Source organism: Petaurus breviceps, unplaced genomic scaffold (assembly GCF_028583685.1).
Source record: "Petaurus breviceps papuanus isolate PSGF00001 unplaced genomic scaffold, PetGlider_PUasm1.0 126, whole genome shotgun sequence".
Taxonomy (NCBI): Eukaryota; Metazoa; Chordata; class Mammalia; order Diprotodontia; family Petauridae; genus Petaurus; species Petaurus breviceps.
Window position 1 is genome coordinate 36,602,603 of NW_027185655.1, and position 23,637 is coordinate 36,626,239.

The 23,637-nt window shown below is 37.2% G+C and overlaps 1 protein-coding gene across 1 annotated transcript in view; it reads right to left on the reverse strand.

Annotated features, from left to right (window-relative positions):
- The window catches only part of COL25A1 (collagen type XXV alpha 1 chain), a 606,174-nt gene that overhangs the window by 281,749 nt on the left and 300,788 nt on the right, over positions 1–23,637 (reverse strand). Inside the window, exons 3-4 of the mRNA XM_069100257.1 lie at positions 9,711–9,755; positions 6,023–6,030 (exon numbers count right to left, since the gene is read on the reverse strand). Coding sequence (XP_068956358.1) covers positions 6,023–6,030; positions 9,711–9,755 — 53 coding nt within the window. The remainder of the gene's footprint in view (positions 1–6,022; positions 6,031–9,710; positions 9,756–23,637) is intronic.

A 23,637-nucleotide genomic window follows, 5' to 3' on the forward strand; every position in this document is an offset into this window, starting at 1 on the left:
GTCAGTCAGGATCACTGCAAAATGATCCTAATGGAAGAGACAAAAAATGATTCTGAAGATGTCATTCATCAGTAAACTCAAAACTCTCTTCCTGGTACCTTTATTTCCAGAGAATGTGCCTATGTGGGACTGTCCTTAAGTGGCTGACCTAGCTCTTCTGTGACACCTGGTGGTCATGCTCTTGTAACCATGGACCCAAAGAGCTTACAAATTAATTCATTACCAAACTCCCCACCCTCCTTATGTAACTTCTCCCCTTCTCTTTCTTTCTCTTGCTGTCTGAATTCATCTAGAAACTTTAGTGCCTTTTCAAAAGTCATGAGTCTTCTACATGCCACATTGGATAGAACACTGAATCTGGAGACTGAAAGACCCAAGTTCAAATTCTGCCTCATGTATTGGGCGTGATCCTGGGCAAGTCATTTAATTAATCTCTTTCTGCCTAAATTTAGTCCTCAAAATGGAGATGAAGTAGCACTTTCATTCTAGAGTTGTTGTAAGGATCAAATGAGAGAATATGTATCTCATGAGATAATATGTATTTGATCAGCTGTATAGCCCTGGGAAAATCACTTAAACTCTCTGTGCCTCAGTTTCCACAAAAAAATGGGCATAATAATAAGACAACCACCAGGTGCTATAATTAAATGAGATAATATTTGTAAAAACATTTCAGGAAGTAAAACTATATAAATGCTAGCTGTTATTATTTAATTATTTATTATTATTATTTATTTAATAATTATTATTATTTTAAAGATTTCCCACCTGGTGACTTTAGGGGGTTTTTCTCTCTTCACAAAATTTAAGAGCATATTTTTAAACCCAGACTTCCTTGCTTTAAGGAGGCAGTGTGTACAATTTATTAGCTGAGCAAGTCACTTTTCTAGGTGTTTGCTTTCTCTGTACAATGGAGCACTTGGCTTCTGAGGGCCCTTCTATCTCTAGAGCTCTTGCTACTAGGCTCTAAAGAAAGCAACTATAATCTTCCATGAGTCTGAATAGGGTTTGTGGTTCAGAGGGGCACAATTCTCTTATCACTTATGAGACTAAATGCAAAATAACCACATAGTATAGTGGATTTAGAGGCAGAGACTTTGGGATGGAATTCAATTGTTTCAGTCATGTCTCACTCTTCATGACCTCATTGGAGGTTTTCTTTGCAAAGGTACTGGAGTGGTTTGCCACTTACTTCTCCAGCTCACTTTAAAAATGAGGAAACTGAGGCATACAAGGTTAAGTGACTTGCCCAGGGTTACCCAGCTAGTGAGTGTCTGAGGCCAGATCTGAATTCTTTCTGACTTCAGGCCCATCCCTCCATCCACTGTGTCACCTGGCTGCTTATAACCTTCTTCACTCAATAAAATCTTAAAACTAGAAAGTGTCTTCTGAATTGTAAACCAACTTTTTTAATTCATAGAAATGAAATAATCAGAACTCTTTCATCTGAATGTTTTACAGAGGTGGATCTCTGTGTGTCTGTGAGGGAAGGCAAAAGTGGAGAGGGAGGGAGAAAGAGAGGGGGGAGGGAGAGAGACAGACAGAGACAGACAGACAGAGAGAAATTTTTCCCTTAATTAATCTGCCATATTGGCCAAAACAATTTTGTACCCATAGCCTGGCCATGTCTGCTTCTTACATCTGTCAACAAGAGTCTACAATTCAACCTAGTTGACAGTTGTTGATGGTACATAAGTCAGAACAGACTGTACGAAAGAGTCACATTTCACACCTCAGAGTGTTCAATGCTAGCAACAATAACATCCTATTGCTGTCAGACTCCTATGACTATGTAACTTAGAAGACTGATAGGAATCAAAAAATCAGTGGCAACAAGGCTCCTGTCTCTTTTCTGGCTAAACTCCCAGGACTTGCTTATTTCTCTAACTTGTGAAAATGAGTAGATAACTTCCTTTGAAACATATGGGTGCAAGGGGATATTTACTCTACAGAAGCTTATTAAGAAACTGCCCCATTTTTTAAGCTGCGAGAGCATTTAGAAAAAGTTTGAGTCATTATTTGTCTCTCCATGAAACTCATACTCCTTAGTTTCAAAGGCATCTCTAAAAGCAGGAGCTATATCTTAACTGCCTCTGAAATCAGGCAACATGTCATTCTTGCTAATATCCTTGGAGTGTCCAAACCAGGCAACCAAAATGCTTGCATCAAATCCTATGGAATAGTATTTTGTTGTATGTTACATTTGTGTGAAGGAAGCTAGAAAAGGGCAGTTGATAATTGCCTAACTCTAAATTACATACATTACAATAAAATTGCTCCATTATAGTCTTTTATGGTCAACTGCTAAGACCCCTGTGGTAGCAATTCACTTTTTTCTCAAAATGCATAGAACTAAACAAGGAAACTAAATAGAATACATCAGGCACAAAGGTCCCAAAATGCAAGCAGAATGGTTTCCTAAGTAGTAAATGGACATGTGGGATCCAATATCAGTTGGGTTTAGAGTTATAATAACTAAACAATTATCTCAATATACAAAAATGTTCAAATTGAATAAAAGAAACATTTCAAACACCACACAATGCTGACTGCATTTGCAAACCATGTGTCCTGTCATTTCCCAAATGTTTTTAAATGAAAATATAAAAATGTCAAGAGTTATTATTATCACTATGTATTAGGTGGTTATTAATTTTTCCAGTTCATTTGGAGAGTAGTTCTTCATAAAGACAATGAAAAATCAGGTTCAAGTAATGAGTTAGTTAGTGGAACTAAGGGGTACAGTGGATAGAGTGCTGGCCAGAAGTCAGGAAGATTTATTTTCCTGAGTTCAAATCTGGCTTCTGGCTTCTAACTTACTAGATGAGTGACCCTGGATAAGTCACTTACTCCTGTTTACCTCAGTTCCTCATCTGTAAAAATGAACTGGAGAAGGAAATGGCAAACCACTCCAGTAAATTTTCCAAGAAAATTCCACATGGGGTCACAAAGAGTCCAATACGACTGAAACAACTAAACAAAAACAATGTTGCCATTATCATCATGAAGGAGTATGGAATGAAATCCCAAGATCTAGGTTCGAATCCTGACTCTTGTATTACATATGTGGCCTTGGGCAAGTTGTTAATCTCTCTGGCCCTCACTTTCCTGTTAAAGTAATAAGTTGGCTTAGAATTATTCCCAAACTTTATTCCCAAAAGTCCTCAGTTCTAAATCTCTGGTCTCACGATTTACATGTACAATGGGTAGAAAATTCTGAAGATTTTTTTTCTTCAGGAAGCTTCCAATGAGGTTTTGGCATTCATTTCATATTCCAATAGCACAAATGAGAGATGAATGAGTATCAGAATATCCCAGGTGAGGCTTTAGAATCATTCTAAACACACTAAGATGTCCTGGCACAAGCTCAAAGGGATCTCAATGTCCATTTAGGAGATCTTTTTTAAAGGATAATTCAGCAGGAGCAATATTTTGAACACTTAAATTTGTCAGCATATGTAATACCTGCCTAAGAGTAAGAATCACCATTCAGAAGAGTCATATAAATTGCTACTCAAAAAAACCAATTTCCGGTTTGTGGGAGAAACATTAGATTATAAAAAGAAAGGAATGCTGAGAATAAAACCAACATGGGGAAACATATTATATCCCAAATTAATCTTCTAAAAATCATACCTGGAGAATAAACATTCATGACACCTAACCTTAAAAACTTTTACTATCTTTACTAAGAATGAAAATCACCCAAGTCATCTCATACAAGGTCACACAGTGGAAAGAACTCAGTAATAACTTATTGGCTCCGTAAGCACTCAGAGGACTCAGGTACAAGTGCTATCTCTGAAACTTCTCATCAATCCAACCTTCATTAGGCATGTATTTTGTGCTAGCTTATTTGTGTGACCTTAGACAAGTCACTTGATTTTCCTGGCCCTCATTTTCTTTATCTTTAAAATGAAAGAATTGTAGTAGGTCACCACTGAAGTCCCTTCCAGATTCAGTTCTATGACATTATATAATAAAATACTATTCCCCTCTGGTTTGCCTATGCTAAGAATCCCAAGTCCACATGGAAACTTAGTAAGTTGCTTTGATGGTGGTAGATATAATGGTGAAAATCATTGCTGCAATCCATTCATTTTCTTTGGGAAGAAAGAAGTGAGATATACAAATGAGAAAACTGCCATTCTATACATCACTTTAAAGATGAAATATAATCACAATCTCCCTCTCCCATTTTTTTTTTTTGCTATAGACCAGAACTTAGTCAGCAGGTACTTCATCCAAGGCAATTTTTAATTAGAAATTACAAAGTAATTAGGAATTAGAACTGTAATTAGAAGTTACAATTGTAATTAGGAAACTAGCCAAAGCACTTTTTTATATGAGATAGTTTCACTTATATAGTAGTTTCTTGCCTAAATCGCTTGTAGTGAGGCTCTCTTTTAAGAGAGAATAATCAATATTGTTTTTAAATCTTGCTAAATGAATTTTCTCCCAGCCATAAAAGAACTATTGATTTCAGCTAATAATATGATTTGAAAATACAACCAAACTCTCTTAAAACACAGATGTCAGACTAAGATAGATACTCACATTGTAAATTAAGCATGGTAAAGCCAGTCTTTATTTTATATATTTGTTATGATTTAGGGGATGTGGTTTAATCCATGGTATGTCTAAATATGTGGCAATAATTCTGAGTCATGTTACCAAAGGGTTATGATGGATAAATAAATGTTATGTAAGATGAACAATGGACATTTTTATGCATGGGATCAAGGGTAATTGTCAATCTGAAGGAAACAAGACTAGCAATTGCCTGCAGTGTCAGGAACCAAACCTGAATTCTAGAAACCTGTAAGTGACCATGAAAAAGACTAGAATTTAAGGATCACTTAGGCTGCAAAAGGAGGCCATGAAAGGAAGCTTTGAACCCTCTGTTCAAGCTGGAATCTCCAGAGTTCTCTCTGGGCAATATTGGTTTGTTTCTAGTATAAACTACAGAGTTATAAAGTTGAAGCCTAGGAGGAAACACTTATAGACCCAGGGCATACCATCTGCCTACCATTAAAGGAAAGCTAAAAATCAGTTACAGAACAAAAATCATTCTCATGATTTATGTTCCATCCCTGAATTTTCCAGGAAGACTGCAAAAGATATTTGGGAAGCCAACATTTCCTCTGAATACAGAAAACTAGCATGCACTAAGCCTCCTGCTCTCTCTGGACCAAGCTATCCTGTTAGATGAGTTGCCAATGTGTACTCAGTGAACACTGGAGCAAACTAGCTTTGGGGGATGTGAAAGCATCTAAGGCCAACTATTGTTGCTACTGTAAATATCCAGTGCCCAGTATGTCAGGCAGCAAATAGCCAGGATATTAGTCAAAAACACATCCAACTCAAAGGTGACAAGATAATCCACTCCAGTGAGGGGGAAAAATACTGGAAACCACACAACTCTGACCTACTCAAGTGAGAGGAAAAAAAAGCAAGAAAAACTCTCAGAAGATTCAGTCCTGTAGTCTTTGTGCAGGCAAAACTCCAACTCACTTCAAAGGGAATTTTGCCTTAGGAAGGAGTATTGGACAGAGCCTACAGGGGATATCATTTTCATGATCACATTGTTATCTCCATTTGGTAGACCAGCAAATGCAAATATTTCAGATACAAGCTTAAACAGATGAAATGAGCTTTGAGATTTCTTTGAAAAATAAAACACGAAATTCCAGGGCCGTGAGTTATTGGCAGTGGACCCCAAACCAAAAGTAACACTTTCCAAAAATAAAAGAGGCAGAGAAAAACTGAGAATACTTACAGATTACTTGGTTCCAAAATACCACCTATAAGGTTGCTCCAACAAAACTGTGTTTAAAGACTTTCTCCAACAATATGCATTAAAGCAATTGCTCAGCTGTTCCAGAGGCATTTTTTTTTAAAAAGCACTATCTTTCCTCTAATTGAAATATTATCTGTTGAACCACAGTGATGTTCTAACAATTTTTAGACAGGCACGATCCAGATTAATGTGTAAGAGCCAAAATGTATCAAATATACTTACAGGAGGACCTGTGAAGAAAAAGAAAACAAAAAAGAAAGAATCAGTTGATGCAGTTGTAGAGATGAGCATGTGGAATATAAAAAATGAAGATTATCGCACATCTCAAGAATCTGAACTTTATAATGGAAGTTAGAATTAACTAAGATATACTAAGGAGAGTTAAGATAAAAGAGGGAATCTGATTAAAAAGAAATGCTTTTTTTCTATTTTTTGTAATAAAGTGGTAGAGAAGCAATATTTAACTTCTCAGAATTTACAAAATTGGCCAAACCAGGAGTCTAGGCATTAGATCACTTACAAGTATGTCATTCTCCCAACAGCCCACTACCTCCAGTATTGAGCACAAGAAAGACTTCAAACACATATGCAGCTCTGCTCAGCAGCTATCTATCCTCATGAAATCACATGCCATGTCAAATGATACTGAATACAAGATTCCATTTTCAGAAAAATCATACATATATTTCCCTAGACCACCAGTTCCCATCAGCCATGCAACCAAGCATTCAATTTCATCTTGCCTACAAAATTATGAGTTTTTTTTCACCCTGAATATTTGACATTGGCATTAGGACAACATACTCAAGTCTAGATCTCACTTTATTTTGCCAAAAAGGACAAATTTAGTAGTCATTTGACTCCATGAAACATTCCTTTCATCACCTCATTCTCACTCCCCCTCTCTTTCCAGGACTCACTTATAAAAGATATGCTATGCAAAGGTCATATTAAATAAAGTAAAATTTGCACATATTTCCAATTATTTAGGTTCAGTGAGTTGGTAGAAAAGTTCTTGAGGAAACTACCAAAGTCTTGCAAATCATATCCAATAATTCAATCATATTAAGTGATTCCCAAATCAATGACTTTTCATTAGTTTTTATGCTTCATTATGTTTTTTTAAGGGAAGGGCAAAGTGGTCCTCAAATAGAACCAGCTGTATATGGTCCTTGATGAACATCATTCCTTCCAACATCTTGATATTCAGTAGTTTAATGTTTTTAAGCACTTTAGAACATACTGTGGAAGGACAGGGTTTTTTTTTGTCCTTATAGAATATCTTTTCCCCTCATCCTTCAAACAAAGGGGGACAAGCTGATAAGACTCCATTTGGTCCCTTGTGAAGACAGCCCAAGTAAAACAGGATGCCAAAACAATACCCTAGATAAAGTCTTTTCATGGAACTCAGTTCCTTTGCTTCATTTTGACTGAGGAAACTGAATGTGTATGAGACAGATTCAGGAAATCTGGGCTCCATTTCCAATTTTGCCACTAAAAAATACCGTATGATATTAGGATAAAAATATTTTGATCTCCCTGGCCCTACTTTCTTTTTCTGCAAAAATAAAGAGGTTATCCTAGATTCTTCCAAGTCTTTAAGGTTGCCCTGATGTCAAATATAGCCTGGTGAATATATAATCAAATTAATAAGTCTTTTTGGAGAGAAACAGACTTAGAGATAGTGCTATAAACACATGAGGATTGCAAATTTAAAGCAAAAATGATACATGCAAGTTTGAGACTCTTGGGCTAGGGGAACTTTAAAGGCCTTTCTAAGTTCTAGAATAATGTCATTTTCTGAATATTCAGCAATAGTCAAAATCCCCAAGTCTGAGGGTTTCTTGAAACATTTAAATAGCATATTCACATCCAAGCCACATAAAAGGCAAGTATATAATGGTCTAAATATTTGAACCTTAATGGACATATGTTTGCAGTGCACAGTAATGACGCCATATTTTTCTTATAACTGTTCAGATTATAAGCAGCCTAAGTCTCCCTTTTCTTTTCAAAATCAAATTCGACCAAGGCAACTACATTTTCAAACTCATTATACAGTATAAGAAAAAAACAAAAGGAAAGATTTAGATCGGGGAAAGCAGCATTGTCAGCTTCAGAGAAGTATGCTTCCTGTTCTGAGACAGCTATTGACTCAGAAGCGTTACATACATTTACTGACTACTCCTTAGGGACATGACCCTGAACTACGTGCTAGGACATTGTCATGTCAGAGTCTTATTGCAGAAGAATAAGATATATTGAAGCTCATCTGGACAATGTGAACTTAACCTGAGGTAAACAACAGTAAAGAAACACAATCATGTGCCACTGATCTGTCTAAACCATGACTGTAATAGTTCTATAGGCCTCTCCTTTTTACAAAGCTATATGCAATTAAGGAACAGATGATTAAATTGTAGTATGTGACTGTGATGTAATACTACTGTGTTGTAAGAAATGACAAGCAGGTTGGTTTTAGAAAAACATGGGAAGACTTGCATGAACTAATACAGAGTGAAACTAGCAGAACCAAGAGAATGTAGTATACAGTAACAGCAATATTGTTCCAAGAGTAACTATAAAGACTAAACTATTCTGAGTTCTATGAACATTCAAATCAACTATAAAGGACTTATGAAGGATAATGCTATCCTCCTCCAGAAAAATAACTGATATATGGAAGTATGTATTGTATGGTTCTACATATATATCTGTATCAAATATTGGCTTTCTCTAATGTGGGGTTGGGAGCGAAGGACAACTCAGACCTCAAAATGTGAAAAAAATAAATACTTAAAAAAATCCACATGCAAGCATATATGTAAATATATAATACATTCCCCTGTTTTTACCAGATTATCTGTATGTACACCCCTACTCATAAACACACATATGTACACATGTATATATTCAAGGGGCTACCTGTTGTAATGGACAGACAAGCAGTCTCAGAGTCAGAAAGACCTGGGTCTGAGTACTGGCTCTCAGAATACCACTTAATTCTTTTTTTTTAAAGCAATTGGGGTTAAATAACTTGCTCAAGGTTACATGGCCAGTTATTTCTGGGTGTGGTGTTAAGTATCGGAGCCCAGATTCGATCCCAGGTCATCCCGACTCTGGGGCCAATGTTCTTACTCACTGCGCCACCTGGCCGCCCCTAAGCAATTGGGGTTAAGTAACTTGCTCAAGGTTACACGGCCAGCTGTTTCTGGGTGGGTGTTAAGTGTCTGAGCCCGGGATTCGATCCCAGGTATCTTGACTCTGGGGCCGGTGCTCTTACTCGCTGTGCTACCTGGCTGCCCCTACACCACTTAACTCTTGTGTGCAATTTGAATTGCTATTAAAAAAAAGAAGGTGCCATTACTGTGCACTGCAAACACATGTCCATTAAATTTCAACTATTTAAAACATTTTACCCTTGCCTTTTGTGCAAACTACATGTGGATACATTAAATGTTTTAAGAACGTTATATAGTATTACATCACAAAAAGGGAACTTTTTGGCTCTTCAAGCAACTATCTAAGAACAGACTACATAGCAAAATAGTTGCCAACCTGCTTTGGCAGAGGGAGTTTTCTTAATGGGAGTTCCCTATGCTGGGGACATTAGGTTTAAACTAAACACATGGACATATGTATCTCTGCGTGTGTGGACCTACACAAACGCAGTCTAGAGGAAAATTATTTCAAAAACTAAATAATCTTGGATTACATAAGCTAAGACATCCCTTATTAAACAACACAGAAAAAAGAATATAATAGGAAGAGACAGATGCCTAAATGAAGCTTGTTGACCCCACACAGAAATCAAATTCTATGAATTTGATCTATATATGATCCTTCACTCCAAAGGTGCTATTTCTCCATGAGCCCCACACTTCCCACTAACTTCCAAAGTTCAACTTACCAGATTCTCCTCTTCTGCCTCTCTTACCACGTTTCCCAGGAGGTCCTGAAACAAAAACAACAGATTTCTCAATTATTTGTTACTTTAAGGTATTTTTTTTTCTTATTTCAAAAGAGTCTCAGTGCTAGGTTTGTGCTTAGGGGGCCATTTAGACAAAATCTCACTTTACAATGAAAGTCCTAACAAAGTTAATGCCCTTTGGTGACTGTTAAAATATTTGATTCTGAAGAGCCTTCTTTTTTTTGTGGTACTTAAGTACTATAAAAACCGCATTCTTTCTGAAGTATTGCCTTCCATAAAATGATGCTAATTACCAATCATGACTGCTACAATTTTAGAGAAGCTCATTAAGACCACTATCAAATGGGTACTTAGACCATTACTATATAGTGCTACTTAGAAGGAACTACATTGCACTTTTCTTTTCTTTTTTTGCTTTTTTTTTTTTTGGAGAGGGGAAGGCAGGGCAATTGGGCAACCTTCCCAAGGTTACATAACTAGTAAGTGTTAAGTGTCTGAGGCCGCATTTGAACTCAGGTCCTCCTGAACCAAGGGCTGGTGCTCTATTCACTGTGCCACCTAGCCACCCCATACATTGCACTTTTCAAGAATAATACAAATATTTTTATGGGAAGACATTAACAAGAATCCCACAGGATGAGAAAGGTTGCAATGTACATTATTAGAGGGGAGTACCCACATTGATGAGATCACAGATTTACCAAAGCATGTTAGAATTCATATTTGTCATGAATTTAGACGTATTCCCAATTTATCTGAACTAGTAAAGTTTCCTCTATTTTATACATTTGAATCATAAATATTTATACAATTTTTTAAAACCAGGTGTCACTAAGATATGGCTATAACTGGCGTACATCCAATATGAAGAAGAAGAAATCTGAGGTCACAGATAACCCGAATCTATTCATGATACTCAGGTTTGAAAGGTCACACATACTAAATGAAACAAAATGACTGGTTATCTCCCATTGTCAAAAATCTCACGAAAATAAATTCCTATCTTTTTTTTATAATACTATACATACTTATTATTTTCCTATCACCAAGCAAAAAAACAGCCTCGTTAGCAAAAAACATCCAGCGGTGTAAAGGACAACCTTAACAAAATAGTGGATTTGCTGTTATTTGAAGTATTAAGCAGAGACAAGATGATAATATATAGCCATTAGACAGAGATGCCATTGAGGTGATTCCTTTAAGTGAGAAGCAAGAATGAATGACTTCTTAGGTTCTTCCCAATTCTAATTTTCTCTACATTTAAATTCTATGAGTCTATTTTAAGTATCTAACTCTTTGTCTCAATTTTTATCCTATGATGGTGACACTTGTTCATTTTTCATTTTTGAAGAGGACCAGTGACATAATGATGTTGGGGTAAAATAGTGATTGGTGGGTGCCGACTTACATGTAAATTGGATTTAGACTAGACAGAGTTATGTAAAATTGTCAACCACATTCTCTCTTCCTGTGTTATTGAAGTCCTGTGCCAGGACAACAGTGAAGATGACTGACAATGGCTTGGGGTACAGTGGATGAACTTGGAGTCTTCAGTGTCTGACTAATCATTTAGAATACAAAGTAATCTAGAAAATTTTACAATGGAGGATGGATGAATATGACCAATACTGATTTGTTTTTTGTTTGTTTGGGTTGTTTTTTGTTTTTTTTTGCATTTTTGGAGGGCAATTGGGGAACTGATTTGTTTTACAGTGGGAAGCAATGGAGTACTCCACAGTGCCTGCTTCAGCTGCCTTTATGGCCACTGTTTTCATTGTTTCCATCTGCCATTCTGCCAACAGAAGTCATCACATGCTTGAGATAGACCTCCCACCAAGTCACAAGCAGGTTTGAGGTTTGTTTTCACATGCTTGGAGTAACTCACCAAAGGAACTGATTTAGTCCATCTTCCCTGACCATTTTCCCGGGGTGTGGCTTCTGCACATGCTACAACTTCTTGGAGCCATAGGTGAGAGTTGGGGGACAGTTGGACACCAAAGGTGAATGAGCAGCCCTTAGCTCCAAAGGTGCTAGTTCTCCCTGAGCCCCACACTTCCCACTAACTTATAAAAGGAAAGGAACTATCCTAACTTCCTTTGTATTCCCACTCTGTACTGTACTTTGTGTACTATATAAGCCTGATAAACATTTGTTGAATGAATAGAGGCTACTGTAAAACTTGAGAGGTGTCTAGGCCTAGACCACTCTACCAAGAACTATAGTAGATGATAAAGATACTTTAATGGAATTGGTTTTGTATATTAATATTCCATCCAATATGCAAATCAGACCACAACCTCTTCACATCTTATCCTATTTGACCCTCGTCCCTATTCTCCAAAGAATCTTCTACATTATTTATACAAGCTATGTGTGCTGATGGACCAATTCTATGAGCTCTCTTCCATGTGGACAAAAGCCATTCTTCATCTTCTTGGTTATTTACTTTGGTAGACAATTAGTTCAAACACAAAATTTGGAGCAATTATAAAGCTCATTTCAAAGGCTGAACTGGTGAAGGCTTGTCACAATCGTTACAATGGCATTCATATACATGCACATCTATAGGACCATCACCTTTAGGAAATCCTTCTTCCAACTGGACAATATAGTTGGCATCATTTGCCTCAATAGTATTTCATCAATTATCCTTTTCTGACAATAGTAGAGTCTGATTTTTGTTTCCCTAACATTTGGCATTTTTTCCTCCTTTTTCAGACATATTGAGACTCAAGCCCTCAACTCTCAACATTTGTCATCTCTGCTTATTCTTGGTCTGGTCCAACTGCCCTTCCCATCTTTGTTTTCTTTAGAGCTATTTCTACTTCCTCATGCAGCACATTGGAGTTTGTGATATGAGTCCAAAAGTTATGGTTTGCCTATCATTGATAGAGAAAAGAGCTAGTGATGGTAATCTTTAGAGATCATTTTCTATTTTTAATCTCCTCATTGTCCTTCCTTTTCATCCTCAAATGCTCTGGGGATGATCTGGCTTAGTTGAGTCTCTTGCCAAACTTTCCATAAACTTTTCTATAAACTCCATTGCTTCCCACTATAAAACAAATCAGTACTGGTCATATTCATCCATATTCCATTGTAAGATTTTTTAATTACTTTGTATTCTAAACAATAATTGACCTTGACTGCCATGTCCCTCCATTTGGCAGGCATATCAAGGGTCTTCTGTCATTAACAATTTCTAAGCCTCGTTGTGGGAATTGATTCAGTTTTCATAGGAAATAGTGATGTCTGTTATTTTTATCCTCTTCTAATTTTGAGGTAGGTGGTGGTGCAAGGAACAGAGCACTAACCCTCAAGTCAGTAAGACCAGGGCTAAAATAATGCCTCAGACACTGATTATCTGGGTGACCCTAGGCAAGTCACATAACCCTTATCTGCTATAGTTTCTTCATCTATAAAATGGTTATAATAATAGCACCTACTTTCCAGGATTATTGTGAGGATCAAATGAGATAATATACGTAATGTTCTTTGCAAACACTGAAATGCTATAGAAATGCTAGATATTTTTTCCAGCACCAACTGGCAAATGTGTCAGGTTGGAGTTGCTTGAACTATATCCAAACACCTCTTTTAATTCTTTGTTCTATTTTATTACTGACTTTGGTCTTTGCTCTAACAATTTGATGCTCTGATTGTGCTTCAATGACAACTTGGAAATGATTGCTACATTGGTAACCAGTCATTTCTTGTCTATCGAAACAACTGATTTCACTTTTTTAGTGATGTTATTTGAAATATCTTATATTTCTAACATTTAACTCCCTTCTTGAAAAAAATGTCCTGGTTATATAGGTGGGTAATGTACTAGCATCTCTCCTTTCACACTTATAAACCACATTTTCTAACATATTTTTCTCTATTCTCTCCTATGTCCACCTTTGCACTATTAAGGTATACATTGATTTAATTTGCAGGATCTTATTGACTTATTTAGAGACTTCCTCTCCCTCCTCTTCTTCTCATTAGGAGCTGAATGAGAAACTGCTCCATTTTCTTCATTGTGATCTTTTTTGCAAATATTAATCATGAACTCTGCAATCCTAGATGACCAAGTATCCCATGAAATTATACAGTTTGGATGCACAATAAACAAACTTCATCAACATCTTCATCTGCCTCACTCAAGAGAACCTTTGATCCATCATTCCATTTAGATGAAATTTCCTTTTTTCTTCTTATTTCATTTATAATGTCAAGATTAATTTCATTCTATTTCTCCTGTGGTATCATAGTCCCAACTAACATATGCCATACCTTCTCTAAATGCCTTAGTTCTACTGCTTTGGCTGGATCCCTGCCTTTGCCTCCAGGTGCCTCTTATTGACATGTTATTCTCCCAGAATTCTCTTTTACTGCTATGCCCTTTCAGCTTCTACTCTAAAAAAGACTTTGACATGTCATTTACATGTCATGTTGTCATATCACAAACCCCACTGAAGACATTGTCATAGATGCTGTGGGTATAACCACTAAAAATAAGGTACATCCCTTTTTGCCATCAAAATTACTATCTAGTAGGGGAGTTCTGATGTGTACCATAAAACAAGGTAGAATATAAAATTATATTAAGAAAGGTAGTGATAAGATGCTATGAAAATTCAGAGGAAAGAAAGGTTAATGTTATTTTTATCATTTTCATTGAGGTGTGGAAAATGAAACATTTTCCAGCAAATGACCTACTTAAAAAAACACAGAGCTAGTCTATATAAGACTTGAGACATTCTTGGCTTTCTGGCCATCATTCTCAATTACACCAGATCAGGCTCCATTTCCTTAGACACTGTAATTCCCCCTGAGTTATAGTCCAGACAAAGAGAAAAACATAATTACCACCATAATGAGAATTTAACCCTTATAATATTTGCTCCCTCCAAAAAAAGTCCAAGGAAAATAAAGAACTGCCTGGTTTTAAAGAATGACCTGCTAAGCCTGACAACTTCCAAACTCCAAAAAGTTCAAGATACAGGTAGCACGTGGCCTTAGGACCCTGGAGACTCAACTGGATATGGAGCTAAGGACTTCCACATGGAAACATTCTCATCAGAAACACCAATATTAGTGGACCAGTCCAATTCTTCCAAACCCCTCAAAAGACTTGGTCTGGCCATCTGTGTTTTAAAGAAGTTTTTTTTAAAGGCAACAAAAGCATGATTTAAAATATCCTATAGGTCCTGTCAACCACACTTTTTGCAAATTGTCATTTGAAATGGCCTAATTCTAAATCTTCTGAGACCCCTAGGTGGCATAATAGATAGAGTGCTGAGTCTGGAGTCAGGAAGATTTGAAAGCAAATCCAGCCTCAGATGGTGTATGACCCTGAGAAAGTAATTTAACCTCTGTCTGCCTTGGTTTCCTCATCTGTAAAATAGAAACAATAATAGCACAAACCATCTAAGGTTATTGTGAGCATGCTGTCTCCCTCAATAGGATATAAAATATTTGAGGACAAGAATGGTTTCATTTTTGTCTTTGTATCCTAGCACCTAGCACTTAAAAAATGCTTATTGATTGCTGACTGAAGCATGTGGCATCTTTGTACAGGAAGAGAGAGAAAATGTCATTACTTGTCTGTACATCTAAACTTGCCTTCCACTTACCTAGGAAAACATACCTATCTAGTTAACCTTGGGATTCATTATTTTCAAAATTATTTGGTGCCTTCAGAAAGTAGAGGACTGAATTTTAACTAAATTTCCATGGTTTTCTTAATTATCTTAGTAGTGAATATAATATCCTTTTGTTATGTGTTTAGGAGAGGTAAGTATGTGTGGCAATGAAATTGATTACAGGTGACTGTTCCCTTATAAGCAAATACTTCAACTGAAATGTCCAAAGCTTTTCATGATGCACAGAATGATCCTTGATTAAAAAAAAAGCCTCCTCCTGTAAGAAGGTTGCTGTGAAGTGTTTTCATTATGAATTTCACCAAATGCTTTGATATTCCTATAATAATCTTCAGTGACTTACTCTTCTATTAGGAAAAACAATTCCATGGGTAGTAAAATAAAGATGCAACGATGCAAACCAAAGCATCAAATATTGCTGGTTACAGTAGGAAAATATTAGTACATGTTAGCATGTTAACAAAAAAACATGAAAGATGCCACAGAACATACAATCTTTTCCCTATCCCACTTCCTTACCTACAAGTGGCAGTCCCTGGTTAATCTTTCCTGGGAGAAGTAGGGAGCACCAGGATTGGGGAGCAGAAGGGACTTTGGGTCAATAACACTAAACGATTGAAAATACAATTAAATCTTGTTTAGTTGGCCTTAGATATAGTGTGATTCCAGGGATGTTAATTAACTTCCTTCCTGATTCCCCACATTCAGGAGGGAAAACAGAAGCATAGTAAATGAAAAGGGCATTGAATTCGGAAGCAGAAGACCTGAGTTTGCATATTGAGTGATCTATCTACCACCTAGATGGTCCCTGGGCAAGCCACTTAACCTCTCTGGGCCTCTGTTTCTATAGAAACAAGAGGATTTGATCTGAAAACTTTGAGCACCCTTCTACTGATAAAGCTATAGTCTGAAATTCCTGTAATAGTCTTTCATGTCACTGTTAGGAATAAAAAGCTGAAAATACAAGTCCTTAGTTCAACAAACATTTAGTAAGCATTTGATATTACTTATAAGGGGCTGTCCTTGATGCTAGGTAAACAAAGAAAACAATTTCTGCCCTCAAGAAGCTTACAGGACACTGTTTAGAGGATATATTGCATATAACATAAGCAAAGACCAATATATACAAAGTAATACAAAGAAATTCTAAGCCAGATTTCTATCCACTATGTCACACTGTCTTTCTACTCTGTTTTATATTAGAGTTCTGCATTTATGTCTTATTTCCCCTCCCATACTGTAAAGCAGAGGTGTCAAACACGTGATCCACAGTAGTACTCTCAAATTCTCCCTAATTTAGATTAAAATGTAATGGGAAAATATTTAACAAAATAACTAATACAAAATATTTAACTACATAAATAAATAACAAATATTTGACAAAATAAATAAAATATAGACAGTGTTAATATGTGGATTTCTAACACAATATGCACCCATGGAGATCTTTAATATGGCTTAGTGTCCCCCATGTCTAAGACATGCTTGACATCACTCCTGTTAAGTACTTAAGGCAGGGACTATTTTTGAATCCCCAACCAATTACTTTTGAATAAATGTTTATCTTGACTGTCTTGTCAAATGAATGAATGAATCCTATTCAAAGATCTTATTTTACACAAGAGGAAACAAAAGCCCAGAAAGGTAGTCATTTGCTAAAGACTCTCAAGCTAGTTTGTAGCACTATTCCCACTAGGAACACAATTAGCATACAGCAAAGTCTCTGAACTTTCAGTCCTTTTCTAAATGACATTGTTTTCTAAAGTTGACCTATCGCAACTAGCATGAGTGATAATAGATCCTTTCCTGTTTGGACAAGGAGAAGGCTGAGGACAATAAAGTGAAACTTTACACACTTCACAAGTTGGTCATCCCTTTAACCCTCAAACATGGTCAAATAGAAGCTGTGCATAGACATTTTTGTCATGTGCAGAAACACATGCACACCTTAATGGAATCATTATGTCTGAGTCAAATGATGGAGATCAGTACCGCCCTGCGTGATATATGTAGGTTTGATTTGTAAAAACAAACAAAAAACACCATGTGTCTTTGGTATAGAGGAGATTTGTCCTCAAAGGATTAATTAATTGAAATATCACCGCCATATTTAAAGTTATCTGCTTTAAATGTCTTTTTTCCATTTTTAAATCTTTTTAAAAATGTAATCTCTACAATAAGTTAATTTTTAAAAGATTAATGATGCCAAATTATAGATGGTGAAGCAAAAAAGGTTGTAACAGCTGAATTCTGGAACTATCATCATTCAATAGAATCTAGTTTATAATATTTACCTAAAAGGTAACTAATACATACAGAAAAACTGAAAGGTCACATCTCATTTACATTTTTTTCCTCAGATTCACAAAAAGCAGTCTAAATAAAACCCAAAGTTTTGCATTTCCAAATATTTGATGCATTTTTCTGCTGGCTGTCCTAGTGCCTCAGACTCACCAAAACTCACGTAAAACTAAACTCCTTATGCTCTCTCACATCTCCTGAATTCTATTCTGGCACCATCTTTCCAGTCACCCAGGTTTACAGCCCAAATGTCATCTGTGAATCTTCTTTCTCCTTTATCCTCCCTCATTTCACTAAGTGGTCAAGCTCCATGCATTCTACCTCAGAAGCATTTTTCATATATGCCTCCTCCTGTCTATTTGCATTGACACCACCTTAGCTCAAAGATTCGCCTAAATCTTTTTTACTGTAATAGTCCCCCAGACGGTCTCCTGGTCTTCAGTCTCTCTCTTCAATCACCCTTTCACAGCAATCTTCCTAATGAACAAGTCTCACCACACTACTCCCCTGCTCAAAAAACTTTCAGTGGCTCCCCATGGCTTACTGGATGAAATACAAACTCCTATCCCTGGCATTCAGACAAACCCTCAATCTGGTTACAATTAACTTGTTAGATCTTACTGTATACAGTCTGCCTCATACATTACGTGACCCAGGCAAACCAGACTCCTTCCGGTTCTCCAGCCTTGCCCTGCCCTGTCCTGCTCCTGTGACCTTTTTCACACTGCCCTCCATTCCTGATACTGTATAACTCTCACCTCTTTTTGTTGAAAGGTTTTTCTTCCTTCAAAGCTTGTCTTAGGTACCATCTCCTCTGTGAAGTCTTCCCTGATGTCCCTGGAAGTTCACTTTTTCTTATTATCTTTGGCTAATTTTCTCCAAAACACTGATCTTTATATAATTTAAAGTTATTTGCAGGTTCATCTTACATGCACTACTAGATTGTGTATTTGAAGATAGGGACTATGTCTTGTTTCATTTCTTTCCCCAGGTCAAGAATATGGTAGTTACTTAAGTGTTTTTATTCAATTATTTTGAGAACAACAACAAAAAAGCAAATAAAAATGCAATGTTTATGAAAACTCTTAGAAGCCTATCTACACATTGTTCCTTTTATAAATCTACCTATTTTCTGTTTCATATATGAGGAAATTTGTGGCAATCCCATAATTAGCATAAAATATCAAAATATACCCATAAAACAGATTCTATCTTGACAGAGACAGCTTTTGATAAATACTTAAGGGAGAAGAAGAAGAAATGCATAACCCATTGAAGATAATGAAGGGGTAAAGAGATTAAAAATGAACTTCAATTATCTTCTCAGTGACAACTCCCAAGATTGATAACTAGTACAGGTCCATTAACAGAATCCACAATTCTACTTAATTAGAATTCTTACTTGCCAGTGTTGGGAAGTGGCCCTGTCTCCAGGTGGCACATTTCTTGGAGACTAAAGATTTATTTTTGTTTCCCTATAATTTTCTCTTAGTATTCTTAAATAATACCCTCCACAACCTCAAAATATGTAGGCAGTGATTTGTATACAATGCTAGCCTGAAATTATTGTTATTTCCATAAAATGGCCAAGATTTCTCCCAGATGTGCCAAGATCACAAACTTTTCAATTATTATGAAGATGTAAACAAGAAAAGGAAAGTCCAGGGTAGGTTAGTATTATTGGTATACATTTCCCTTTTGAGAAGAGTTTCTGTGAAACTATGAGAGACTCTTCTGGTTTGCAATATTTTATCTAGTATATCAATTCACATTCTGGTAATAATACGTGACACAATACTTTGTGAATCATGTTGCTTAATAAACACTAAAAATAAAAGTTATACTCAAAGTGTTCAGGTCAGATAGACTCAAAGACATGGTGAGCCTTAATACTTCTTTTGAACTCAATGAAACCCATGCCTCAGGAAGATTTGAAAGTATGCAGAAGGGTTGAGAACCTAGCTACATATTATACAATGGGCGAAAATATATTTCTTCCCCCACCTTACTCTTTACTCTTTCAATTTTCTCTTTAGTTATTCCAAATGTCTATTCTCCTTTATGAGTATAAGTGTGAGAATTAAACAAAACATTTCAAGTGCCCTCAGAAATCAACTGAAACTTTGTAAATGAGGTTTTCTTATGACCAGAAAAGGAATAACTTTATGTATTAGACAACTTGAGCATCCCATGAGAATATGTGGGGAACAAAGTGTAATTCATGATGAAATAAAGATTTTCCAAATTAAGTGTACTGGATAATGTTTGTTGGCTTTATATTTTATATAAAGTTTTATTCCCAGATAAAAAGAGACTCTAGCATACCAGTTCTCCCTGCTGCCATTTTCTATATTTAGATATTAAAAATAGTAGAATTTGCTTCAGAAATTGCTCAAGACCACAAATAGCCCAATGTTGCAGTTCATTGACTTTAATGAGGTTGGATGTGGTATGGTTATTATTTCTATTATTCTTCTCCCACACAGAAGGTGTTTCATTATTACAGCACTAAACTGTTTTACCCCATGATACAGGAGGTGATATATCATGATATCTTGGGGTGTATGTGAAAGGAATAGAAAAGAGGAAGTACATAGACAGAGAGATGGAAGGGAAAAGGAAGGAGAGTGGATAAGAAAAAAATGGATTACTTTGTCAGATCATACACCATGTCATGAGAATGGTTACTGAAACTCAATGCATCATGCTAGGATAAAAGAAAAGAAAAGGGGACTTCCAGTGCCAAGATGGTGAAGTAAGTCTGGAACCCTCTGAAGCCCTCCCAAATTCCCCTCCAAATAACTAGAAAACTGCCTCATAATTGATCTAGGAGCAAGGAAACAGCTTTCTGGCATGGCAGGAAAGGTCTGTCTCACTGGGGTGGGAAGGTAAAGACTGATACAATATTGACAGTACCCATGATCACAATAAAGACCATGACTATAAGTATCGCATGACATTCAATCATATAATACACCAAACTCTACAGATGGAGGATAGAACTGAAGCATTTATTCAGACATCAGAAAACTGAATCCCAAAACCAGTAAGTTTTGTATCTAAGTATCATAGTACCAAAGACATTCAGAATCCATAATAACACTGAGAGCCACAATATCCTTCAGCCTTCCCACAAACCAATGCGAGATCAATATTTACTCACAAACCTCTCTATCCCTTTGAGTGTCCTCTCACCCCAAAATCTGGCTAGCTCTGACCAGCATCCTGTGGGCTCTGCTTCCCTTCAGCAAACTCCTCCCAACACAGGCTCCATGTGACCACATTCAGCCTATTAGTGGGCAGAGTTTATCTTCATCTTCATAGCAGGGAAGCTTCCTGTGGGCTCTGCTCCACCCTTTACAAATTCCCTCCATCACAGGCTCCATGTGATTATATTCAGTCTATTAGGGGGCAGAGCTTACTTTCAAAGCAGGGGAGGTCTTCAAACTCCCCCTAGGTCTATTAAGTGGCAAGGAAGATCTTCAAATTCCCATTCCCATTGCAGAAGGGAACAAGGTCCAGGAGCAGCAGCAAAAACCAGCCTCACAGCAGAAAGCCTTCTGCAAGGCTTCAAGCCTGGGGCAATCCACCAGTGAAGGCTGGCTCTTCTGCAAATTAGCAGAGCCTTAGACAAGTGAGCAGTCTGTGCAGTGCACCAAGGTCCCACCCAGCAATGCCACCCCCATCACTAGCCACCAGCAAGTCCCTGACCCCACTGATGACCAATTCTGAAACCCCACCCCATGGCTGGCCAACAGCAAGACCGACCCCAACCCTGGGGCCTGCCAGCAGAGAGGCCCTGTTTCCATAGCAACCCAGAAGCAGGGACCTACTGGGGGCAGACCAGCAGGAAGACCAGCCCTGGAGTCAGGAGGACCCAGATTCAGTTCCAGCCTCAGAAACTTAACACACACACACACACACACACACACACAAACTAGCCATGTAACTTTGGGCAAGTTACTTAACCCCAATTGCCCTCCAAAAGGAAAAAAAAAAAGCTAATTAGGGGGCAGCTAGGTGGCGCAGTGAATAGAGCGCCTGCCCTAGAGTCAGGAAGACCTGACTTCAAATCCAGCCTCAGACACTTAACTCAAAAACTAGCCTTGTGACTTCGATTGTCCTCCCAAAAAAAAAGCTAATTAGAGAAGCAGAAGAAAAACTGGGAAAAGAAGTCAATAGCATGGGAAAAGATATACAAAATTTTACTGAGGAAAGTAATTCCCTAAAAAATAAAATTAGCTAAATAGAAAAGGAAGCACAAAAGCTCACTGAAGAAAATAATTCTTTTTTTTTAAAGCAATTGGGGTTAAGTAACTTGCTCAAGGTTACATGGCCAGTTATTTCTGGGTGTGGTGCTAAGTATCTGAGCCCAGATTTGATCCCCAGGTCATCCCAATACTGGGGCCAGTGCTCTTACTCGATGAGCCACATGGCCGCCCCTAAGCAATTGGGGTTAAGTAACTTGCTCAAGGTTACACGGCCAGGTGTTTCTGTGTGGGTGCTAAGTGTCTGAGCCCGGATTCGATCCCTAGGTCATCCCGACACTGGGGCCAGTGTTCGTACTCGCTGTGCTACCTGGCCACCCCAGAAAATAATTCTTTAAAAATTAGAATTGAGGGGCGGCTAGGTGGCTCAGTGAATAGAGCACCAGCCCTGGAGTCAGGAGAACCTGAGTTCAAATCTGGCCTCAGACACTTAACACTTACTAGATGTGTGACCTTGGGCAAGTCACAACCCCAATTGCCCTCCCTTCCCCCTCCAAAAAGTTAAAAAAAAATAGAATTGAGCAAGTGGAAACTAATAACTTTATGAGATATCAAGATATGATAAAAAATGTAAAAAAAATAGAAAATGCAAAATTTCACATTAGGAAAACAGCTGACCTAGAAAATACATCCAGGAAAGATAATTTAAGAACTACTGAACCACCTAAAAGCCATGATAAAAAAACCTGGACAACATCTTTCAAGAAATTATCAAAGAAAATTTCCCTGATATATTAGAACCAGAAGGCAAAATAGAAGTTGAAAGAACCCATGGATCACCACCTGAAAGAGATCCCAATATGAAAACTCTCAGAAACATCACAGTCAAATTCCAGAGCTCCCAGATCAAGGAGGAAGTACTGCAAGAAGCCAAAAAGAAACAATTCAAATATCATATAGTCACAGGATTACACAGTATTTGGGAGCTTCCACATTAAAGAACTGGAGGGCTTGGAGTACCACATAATGAAAGGCAAAGGAGTTAAGATTACAACCCAGAATCACCTACTCAGCAAAATTGAATATAATCTTTCAGGGGAAAAACTCTTCAGGATCCTCTCTGGGGTTTTCTTGAGAAAAAGACTACAGTGGTTTGCCATTTCCTTCCCCAACTCATTTTACAGATGAGGAAACTGAGGTAAACAGTTAAGTGACTTGCCCGGGATCACAAAGCTAGTAAGTGTCTGCAACCGTATTTAAACTCAGGTCTTTCTGACTCCAGAACCAGAGCTCTATCCATTGTGCCACCTAGTTGCCCTAACTAATTATCTAGGTCCAAGTTATTTTCATCCACTAGAATATAATCTCCTTGAGAGTAGGAACTATTTCCTTGTGTCTTTTGTCTTCCTAGTACCCACCATAATGTCTAACACAGAATAGGTACTTGAATCCATTTATAAAGAGTTTTAATAAAAGTCTGAAGTCATATTTCTAATTATTAAATTATAGGACAATGTCTACAAGAATTTAGCAAACTAGTTTGTGAAGCTTAAAGGAAAGCTCCTATTTTTTGAGAATCACAGAATCTAAGAGAGAAAGGATCTCAGAGGCCATCTACTCCAGCTCTTACTGAACAAGATGCTTCCACACAACATTTAAACAAAGGCTCATTCAACTTAAGGAAGGAAGGAAGGAAAGAAGAAAGGAAGGAAGGAAGGAAGGAAGGAAGGAAGGAAGGAAGGAAGGAAG